The sequence below is a fragment of the Morone saxatilis genome, unplaced genomic scaffold, assembly GCF_004916995.1.
Source record: "Morone saxatilis isolate NCDOM2014 unplaced genomic scaffold, NCSU_SB_2.0 Contig8, whole genome shotgun sequence".
Classification (NCBI taxonomy): Eukaryota; Metazoa; Chordata; class Actinopteri; family Moronidae; genus Morone; species Morone saxatilis.
This window is the reverse complement of record NW_023340257.1, coordinates 4,549,475-4,558,726: the sequence shown is the minus strand read 5'-3', so window position 1 is coordinate 4,558,726 and position 9,252 is coordinate 4,549,475. Positions and strand designations below refer to the sequence as shown.

At 40.2% G+C, this 9,252-nt stretch overlaps 2 protein-coding genes across 2 annotated transcripts; both read right to left on the bottom strand.

Moving 5' to 3' along the window:
- Nucleotides 1-917: 917 nt before the first annotated feature.
- On the bottom strand, nt 918-2,419 carry her8.2 (hairy-related 8.2). Its single transcript, XM_035679698.1, has 4 exons — nt 2,357-2,419; nt 2,117-2,212; nt 1,948-2,026; nt 918-1,514 (listed from the first exon to the last, which is right to left on the bottom strand). Exons 1-4 carry the CDS (start codon nt 2,417-2,419, stop codon nt 1,141-1,143), a joined length of 612 nt encoding a protein of 203 aa, XP_035535591.1. The 3' UTR covers nt 918-1,140.
- Nucleotides 2,420-5,436: 3,017 nt separating this feature from the next.
- On the bottom strand, nt 5,437-8,046 carry LOC118341965 (macrophage mannose receptor 1-like). The gene is made up of 4 exons (XM_035680389.1): nt 7,647-8,046; nt 6,212-6,538; nt 6,010-6,101; nt 5,437-5,550 (listed from the first exon to the last, which is right to left on the bottom strand). The coding sequence occupies exons 1-4, from the start codon at nt 8,044-8,046 to the stop codon at nt 5,437-5,439; spliced, it is 933 nt and encodes a 310-aa protein (XP_035536282.1).
- Nucleotides 8,047-9,252: the final 1,206 nt, after the last annotated feature.

Below are 9,252 nucleotides of genomic sequence, written 5' to 3'. Positions count from 1 at the left end.
GTCTCATAGGAAAATCACAAGTTAAGTAACAAAACAAATGACGGCCAGATTCCATTTAGGTGCTTTGGTTTCAGGGTCCTGGTATTGTGAATGCTTGCTTACTGTAACACTGTCACAGTTTACTGGGACACTCACTGGGAACAAAGTTACTAGTAACACTTGTTCTTTTCCTACTAAGTTAATGTCTGCTGTGAAAAAGGTCTGCATTCGCTCTCCCTTTAGCTCTGTTTGGTCTAGCTAGCTGCTAGCTTTGTCTGTCTGACATTTGTTGCTGGGCAGGTAGTGTGTTTATCTAAGTGTATTTACTGAAAACAACTGTCTGCTGCTGGAAATGCAATGAGACCGAAGTGTTCAGTGTTTGTAGTTGCAGCCATTAAAGTAATTAAAGTTGCAGAATTGGTTGCATTACATGACTTGATTTCTAATTTATTGAAACATACTGATTAATGCAGCTTTAAAGGGGTTGCTTTTATAAAAAGGTCAGTCTGTAGGCTAATATCTCAGGTACAGTTGTTGAAGCTCATTTCTACCTAACCCTTTAAAGGTAAAAATCCAGACTGACTGACACTAAAACAGGCCTCATTTCCTAATTCTATTTCCATATCTATAAAAGTGTGATTACATTAGTATATGACCTCATAAGTAAACAGTTTGTGTCTCAAGGGAAGCTGTTGTATGTCAGGGCCTGTTGCACTGCCTGGCCACTATAGCAGAGCAATTGTACATAAACAGGATGGTGCATGAAGCCGAACAAAATCTCAAGAGTGTACAATAAGTTTTATTATTATTAATGTTTAGGTTAATTTTACAGCAAAGGAGGAAGACATAAACATCTATGCATTGCCAAGCAAGTGGTCTAAAGAAGCAAAGTCATGCCATATAATATCGAATAAATAAAGCTGTTAATACAATAAATACATGAAAGATTAATAAGAGCCTTCTATAATGCAGGCTACAAGAAGTTGACTTCTGAAAGGGAAGTACTGAGAAAAGGTCTGTATAGAATCATTATAGCACACCTACAATAATAATCACTGGAACAAAACTGCCCCATGTTTGTCTTCTGAGCAGCATATCTATAAGATACATAACAGAGGATGGCCTAACAAAATGGACAACCAAGATCATTGATCCACCAGTTCACCAGGGCCTCCACATCTCCAGCATCCCCAGGTGGGAGCTGTGGAGTGCCGGTCTCTCTCTGTGCCCAGCCACATGGCACGAGGGCCCCTCTCTCTGGAGCTGCCTCCCAGTGAGGAGGGGGTCTCCTCTGAGGGGTGTGCCAGGGAGCCCCGTGCCTTGGCTGGCCGGAGGAGGGACGTCGTGTCTGGGTGTGGGCTGGAGGGGGCGCTCATCGGTGGACCTGGGCAGGGACTTGAGGAGGTGGTTGAGAAGGCGGGAGCCCAGAGTTTTGTCCATCCAGTCGCAAGTGAGGAGCATGTTATGGACCTCGTGCATGCACTGGATGTACCCTGTGCTGTATTTCTGCTGGGCCTCCAGGCCTAATGTGGGGTCTGCAGGAGAAAATAAAGGAGGTTTGAGGTTATAGCAGCCCCTGGTGGTGAAAAAGAGAGCAACATGCATCCAGTAAAACAGCCTCAACAGTTGTCTCAGGAAGCTGCTCAGTAATACTAAATCTGTCACAACTGAGCCACACAATTTCACTTAACTATTGAATACAATAACACTATATTAATACAGCCGAATACAGTGTCTGACATATACAATATTTAACATACATTAACACATTAACATGTGCTCTCTGCTGCCTAATGTCAACTAGGTGAAGGAATCTCAAGCTACTGTATATTTCAGTTCTTATTGCCCAAGTTTTGAGCCAAGGTACAACCTAAATGACAGATGCCAATAATCACAGGGTAATAAAAACTCTCATCCAAAGTACATTACATCTCACACATGTGACCCACACAGAGCCATGTTCCTTACCGTTCAGTTTATTACCCTGGATGTTTTGCAGATGTTTCACTGTCATCTCTAGAATATCGGCTTTTTCCAGTTTGGATTGCTGTTGAGAGATGAGCAGCCTTGAAGTTAGCTGGATTCAGCCTCCACTGTTTACTTGTAGAGGAGATGAGACACGTGAGGAAATACTCACATCAAGTCTGAACGCTCCGATCACAGTTTCTTTCAGCTGATCCAAACAATTATTTATCCTCTCTCGTCGTTTCCTCTCAATGAGTGGCTTTCTCAGCTGTGGGGGTAAGAATAAGAATAAGAATAAAAAAACGTCGGTTAAAGGCAGCCAGGATGGTGAGGCACCATGCTGGAGATGAAGTGTGTGCGGCTCATATATCCTAAAGGAGAAATCGATCTAGTATATCCAAGTGTAAAATACCTTTCTCTCCTCCTTGGCACTGGGATGTTTCCCCACGTTGTGCGCCATAGATGAAGCAGTCATGTTTCCTCTCGGGTGTCCGTGCGCTTGTGCCTCCTCTGCTCTGAATCTCAGCGCGTCTCTAGGGCCCTCGGCGCGGCACGGCCCTCTTATTTATCTGGCGCAATTAGCATGTGAATGCTCCAACTCTTTGGCTGCGGGATTTTCCCACACACGGGATCCCATCAGTCAAGACTGACAGGTCACTGGCTCCATTCAATAACAGAGAGACCCGAACTAGAAAAAAAAAAAAAAATACTCACAAGCGACAGATGTCCAGCCTGAAACCGTGCTCTAGCCTCCAACCACCGCCCCCAACCCCACCCCTCCCTGCACCCAACAAAAAACTGCAGTTTCCTCTCCTCCCACGGATGGAGAACAAGAGTGTGCAGTTACCGCGCTTTACTCCGGGGAGCCCCTCGCCTTTTCTTTTCAGGAGCAACATTACACTACCTGCAAAAAAGGCCAAATCTATTCTCTCCAAAGCTCACAGGAAAACACAATAGACCGACAAATCACTATATGTGCAAATAGCCTGTATGGAAGATGCTTCACTTATAAAGTATTAAAATAATTTGCATCAGCTATTAATATTATTTTAATTCTGGTTTCTAAGTTGCCCATTTAAATCCTCGTGTTAACACTTCTGCTTAATGGCAGGGGAGTCCCACTAATGGTGACACACACACACACACACACACACCTCTTTTTTTCCTTTTTTTCTTTGATCACTTGCGTGTTTTCAAATGTCAGACATCTGCTGTTAACTGTTAGCGAGCAGATGTCAGATTGACCAGATGCCCCACCCCCACCACCTCCACCACCACTTTTGGGTCCCTTAAAGCGAGGGCCCCTGTTTTAGAGCCACGCGACTGCCAGGCGAATGCCGGGTCGTGGGAACCGGAGCCGAACAAAGGCCTCCATTCATCCAGGCCTAATCAGCATGAAGAGCGTAATAACCTCCTCCAGAGAGGGTGGACAGTCCGGCCCTGGAGGAGGAGGAGGCTGAGGCTTTGGCAGGTGACCAGTGGATGACCAGTGCCGTAACCAGGTGTAATGGATAGCAATCCAACATTCTGCAAAGATACAGCCAAATCAATTATTTAGATCTGAATTCCACCAATTAGGCCTATTTGAATACCCCAGGGAAAAAAAGTTTATTAAAGGCAGTGTCATTTCATGTCTTTCAAGCCTTCAATGTCAACTTCTGTTTTGCAGCCGTTGCCATGGGAAACGGCATTAACTATAGGCCTAACTAACAAAACCTCATTATGTCACCCCCCTTGCCATTTTTAAGTACCCTGTCATCATTTTTGTATGACGCAAAGCAAATGTTTAGGCCTAAATTACTTTTAAAATGTTGCCTCTATGTACTCTTAAAGTAACCTGTGACCCACTATGAGATACAGACATCACTTGTAACAGTATTATTCATGTAACCAACATCCATCAGGCTCAGCTGTATTTGAATGGTTTTTAATATGTGGATGCCTCTCTTAATGGTTTGCTTTGTTTTTACAGCACCATAGAAAAGGTCTCCTCTGAGTTGAACATCACAGCTACATGATGACATGACGAGCTTCTATGTCTTCAAGGAAAAAGGATTTTCAATTCAAATACACTGCATGCTGAAGTATATTCAAGCAGATAATGTTTCTACACTGTGACATTTGATGAGTTAAGTGGATATATAGTCTTTCCAGCTGATTTAAAATGGACAAACTGATCTATTTCCATTGAGTTAATGACAAAAGATGGTTTGGTTTAATATCAGATTGAATAATGATTATGATCATTTACAGTTTAGAGGGGTCTGTTTGTTGGCACAGCTTCATCTTTTCTCTTAATGTTGATATATAAGTCGTAAACAATTTGCAATCCCTATTTATGCCAAGTATTAAGAATACACTGTAAACTGGTATTATTGTCGCTGTTATCATCGTTGTCATCATTAATATTATTAATAGTCATATTTAGCTGTAATTGTTACTGTTATTGTTGCTGTGCATCTCTATCGCTGCACCTCATCATACTTTGCACTTCCTCACAGTATAGTCATCAGAGGGTATTGATGTTAATGTTGCTCACAAGTTACTGTATTACCATGACATTTACTGAATTAAAGCACGTCTTTTTATTTCCCTTCTTTATGTCAACAAAGACGTCATACCTCTGCCTTCACCTGCACCTGTCTAGTGTGCTGTTAACAGCAGGCATCTGAATGAATTTATGCTGCGAGTGTACTTGTGTGTGTCTCCCATATTCTAATGTTTCCATTAGAATAAGAGAAAAATCTATACTCTGTTACCACATATTCTAGTAATTATTTGTGGAAAGTGGGGAAAAAAAGTGTTTTATATTATAAATATATAAAACATTACATGAACAAACTTTGTGAATACATGTACAATGTACTTATAAAAAACCTTAACATAAAAAACATCAATTTCTATAAAGGGGCAAAAAAAAGCTCACAAAATACAATGTGATATCAAACGTAGTAAAATACAACAAGTAAGGGCGCCCGGTTAATTCGACCTGCAGCCCTTTGCTGCGTGTCGTCCCTTCTCTCTCTCTGCCCCCCTTTCCTGTCAATCTTAAGCTGTTTCTATCAATAAAGGCATAAAGACAAAAAAATAATAACTTTAAATACAACAAGTAAATATGCAATGAATTTTAACAGATAATGCAAAAAAAACAACAACCAAACAATCATAGCAAAGGAGAATAGGGGGGTGAGTGTTTATGTGTGCTGTGAAACAAAGTAATCCTTGAACAAATACAATTACATTGGCAATAATGAAAAAAATCAAGTAAAATAAAGTGAAATTTTGCTTACATCTAAAAGTATTTTTTTTTAAATGTGCACTATTTTTGCAACCATGGAAAAAAAATCTAAATTCAACACAATGCTTAAGAGAAAAGTTCTGACATGAAACGTCCAACTCTGCTGAAAGTAAAATGATTTTTTTCCTAATCAAGAGCTGTGTAAAGGTTAAATAAAAACTCATTGTTTAAGGATGCAGCTCCTCCATGTATTTTTATTTTTCATCTTGATCTTCTGTTTCTTTTAAGTGGAAGATCTTTCCGTCAGGCTGTTTTATCCATTTCAGTTTGAATTCCTCCAGGCCATGGTCCTTCAGTCTCTGGTTGAACTAAACAGAAAAATATTTATTTATTATACAGGCCATATAGCACCATCCAATGGTAGTGTACCAACAAGACCAGTTAACTGCAACACTAGCACCTGTGAGGCTGTCTATGTAAGGCCTTAACCTAAATGCTAAAATCAGCCTACTAACATGCACAATGGTAATCTTTAGCAGGTATGTTTTGCGTTTTCCATGTTCACCATTAGTCATTAGTAATTAGCATGCTAGCATTTGCTAAATAGCAATGGATGTTTTGCTTTTTTTGCAATCTATCCTGACAGGGACATGAGTGCCTGTACCAAATTTCATTGCAATCCTTCCACTAGTTGACATGTCTTGTCCAAAGGTGATGGGCGGAATAATATTGTCAGCCCTGGAACATTGCTGCTATTGTGGCTAAAACACACATGCAAATCTGACACATGGTAAACTAAAATATCAAAATGCAAAGGTTCTCATTACCTGCTCCAAGATTTCATCCTGCATCTCTTCCAGGTCCCCAGAGAAGTCTGATTTTGTAAGCATCACCTTCACTGTCTGCTTACTCACTTTAACTGGTAAGGTATATTTATAATGATGATATGTTAATGTAGTAAACTGTAAAGCCTGTCACATGTTTTGTATAAATTGGCTTTTCAGAACATAATTGTAGATCATAACTCACCGCTGCAGGCAAAGGCATATTCGTCGTTACAAAGTCGTGTATTCCATTTACTGTATGTTGTAGTCACACAGGAATTCATTGTTTTTTCAGGCTGACCCGCTTTCCAGTTGTTGAATGAATTTATATGCCTAACCTCACCATCTGACCATTTCCATGGGTCTCTGTACAGGCCGATCCATGAATAGCCTTCCACGATATTTTGGATCGCCTTGTTCTCAGTTATGTTCCTCACACTGGGAAGGTCTGTGTAGTGCTTCCTGCAGTAGCTCTGAGCATCGGTCCAATTCATGGCTTTTCTCAAATAGATGTATTTAGTTTCTGAAGATTCTATAAAATGAAACTCATGATGAAGACATCTCAACAAAAATTGCACACATACAATGACCAAGAATAGTGCTTCACTTAGGTACAGTGGTGCCTTGAGTTAAATGCTAATGGCATCATGCTAACATGCTCACAATGACAATGCTAACACGCTGGTTTTTTAGCAGGTATAAAGGTTACTGTGTATTAGTATGCTAACATTTACTGATTAGAACAAAACACAAAGTACAGCTGAGGCTGATGGGAATGTCATTCATTTTGTAAGTATTTGTAGAGGGAAGCTGAAAGCTATTATTGACCTTTCATCCTCCCTAGGCTGACCTGAGGCAGCTCACGAGTACTTTCAGCCACAGACTGATCCAGCCCCGTGCCTCAAAGCGCTTCAGAGGCTCATTTGTGCCATCAGCCATCTGACTCCACAGTGGCACAGCACCCAGTACCTCCAACCTCCACTGATTGAGATTGTTTAACTTCTAACCTGCTATGCGGAACTCATTGTATTTTACTCTTCTCTACTTTTTGCACTACATTCCCCTGTGCTTCAGTGCCAAACTTGAATTTCCCCCACGGGGAATAAAGGAACATATTATATTATCTTATTTGGTCATAAACTAAACCCTTTTGATGCAATGAAAGTTTGACCTGATGGTGGAGCCAGATGAAAAGTCTAGACCACACAGGTAAACACTAGGAATAGCATTCCTAGTGTTTACCTGTAGCAGCAAAAGGAAGCCGGTAGGGAGTGCTGAAAAGTGGACTGACCAAAGTCAGTATAATTTATCCTGAGGAGGACATAACAGGAAAAAATCAGATAGTGGTTGAGATATTTCAGTCTGCACCACAGCAACTGATAGTCAGTCGGACATTTCCATACTTACAGATATGCCACTAGCAAAAATGCTGCCATGCTGTTTTACAGGTTCTACAGTGACTTGTCATAAACTGTCTTCAATCTCATTTAGGTAAAAAAAAGAAAATAGTATTGTGAACACAGTATTGTGAATTCTATTGAATCATGTGTTGAGTCTATCACTACATCCCTACTCTCAGTTGATTATGATAATGATGATCATAATGAATACTTATACTAATTGTGTTGTTCTTTTCTTACCATTGTAGCAGATAAACCAGCGGCTTCCTCTGCAAAAATAATCCGACCATTGTCCATTTGTTCCTATGTCCACACAGACAGAGGACTTGTCTTTATCCGTGTCGGCATTGGGCTCATTGACGTTCCAATTCCTGAACTCAGCCTCACCTTCTTTATAAAATCCCTCCTTTTTCAGAGACCACTTCCAATGGTTAAAATCACTATGCAGACCTATCCAGACTTCATCATCATCATCCCATAACAAGTGACTCAGCCTGATCATGTCTTCCTCACTGTTTATGGTAACCAGGTCGGTGTACTTCTCCCTGCAGTATCTCTGGGCTTCAGTCCAGGTCTTTGCATCTCTAACAATGCGGTAACTTTGAGGAAAACATGAGGGGAGGATGTAGATTCCTGTCATCATGATAATGACAACAAAGACATGATAGCATTCAGTTTCATGGAATGCTTGCATTTAGTGAACTGATACAAAACCCTGCTGTCTTAAGTACAGGGCTCTCAAACTAGCCATCTCATAGGAGGGCCATATCAGTGTTCAAGTACCACAAGAAAGCAAAATATTCTGAAAATTACTAGCATCATACTTAACAAAAAATGCAAACAGAAGTTTCTATACATTTTTATATCAGCATTTCATATCATCTGTGTTGTTCGCAGTCAAACAACAAATTAAGAAAAATACAGTAAACATTTACAGTTTTTGCCTATCACTTACACACTAAAAGTAAACGCTTAGACCAAAACACCAATCAGTCTGGGCCTTAGCACTACAAATAGACCTGAGGTAAGGTCACCTTTTTTGTGAAAACTTTGCAAACATAGAGGCAGTGGGAGTGAGAGGAAGATAGAGGAGGATGAGGACAAGAACAAAGAGTTAAAAGAGTAATTCAGCAGGTGCATGTGTGTATCATTTGTTGCAAAATTACATTTTGACAAAGGAATCATTGCATTAGCTGCATTTTGACATAGAAGTGAGACGTTTAACCCCAAGTGTTTTGCTTTATTTGGCTTGTGTGTAGAGTTTGAGAGATCATTTGCAAGTATCCAGATGAGGAGACACTGACCTGATAAGACTATGAATATAACTGTGTTCCTGTCCATGGTGTATGATGCTCCAGCCTGCCTGAAAAATCATACAATAACTGATGAGACTTAAGGACTTTGGTTACAAAAATATCTTTTGAACAAAATAAGCAAATTACTTTAAGTCTTAAGTTTTGTCAGAAAAGGATAAAAAAATTCTCACGTAATATTGTAGAGTGAACTGCAACAGTTAATATGGCTGACATGTCATTTTAAGGACTGATGCCTTACCCTTGCTGTGTAAAAAAGTAGAATTAATAATTCTCTCTCTCCAGTCTCTGGTCAGATTTCTTTAGAACTCCAGACCATAGTGTGTGTAGTTGCTGGTAAACTTCCACCCCTTCCAGTCATTCAACAATGCTGCCTTTTTCAGCTGTTGTGTAAAGTATTTGATTATTAAAATTAAGGATAAAATATTCAGGAAAATGTTTGCATATGTGTCAGCTATGCTATGTCACAAAACATAAACAAATTGTTTATAGACATCTGTCTGTTATGGTCTCCTGCCAGCCAGCTCCCTGCC

Excerpts from the sequence above, each read along its gene's own strand:
- LOC118341965 (XM_035680389.1), bottom strand. The coding sequence starts at position 8,046 with ATGACAGGAATCTACATCCTCCCCTCATGTTTTCCTCAAAGTTACCGC. Across the intron at positions 6,102-6,211 it reads ATATGCCTTTGCCTGCAGCG|TTAAAGTGAGTAAGCAGACA; the intron begins GTGAGTTATGAT and ends ATACCTTACCAG. Across the intron at positions 5,551-6,009 it reads AGGATGAAATCTTGGAGCAG|TTCAACCAGAGACTGAAGGA; the intron begins GTAATGAGAACC and ends TTTTCTGTTTAG.
- her8.2 (XM_035679698.1), bottom strand. The coding sequence starts at position 2,419 with ATGACTGCTTCATCTATGGCGCACAACGTGGGGAAACATCCCAGTGCC. Across the intron at positions 2,213-2,356 it reads GTGCCAAGGAGGAGAGAAAG|CTGAGAAAGCCACTCATTGA; the intron begins GTATTTTACACT and ends TTACCCCCACAG. Across the intron at positions 1,515-1,947 it reads CCAGGGTAATAAACTGAACG|ACCCCACATTAGGCCTGGAG; the intron begins GTAAGGAACATG and ends TTTCTCCTGCAG.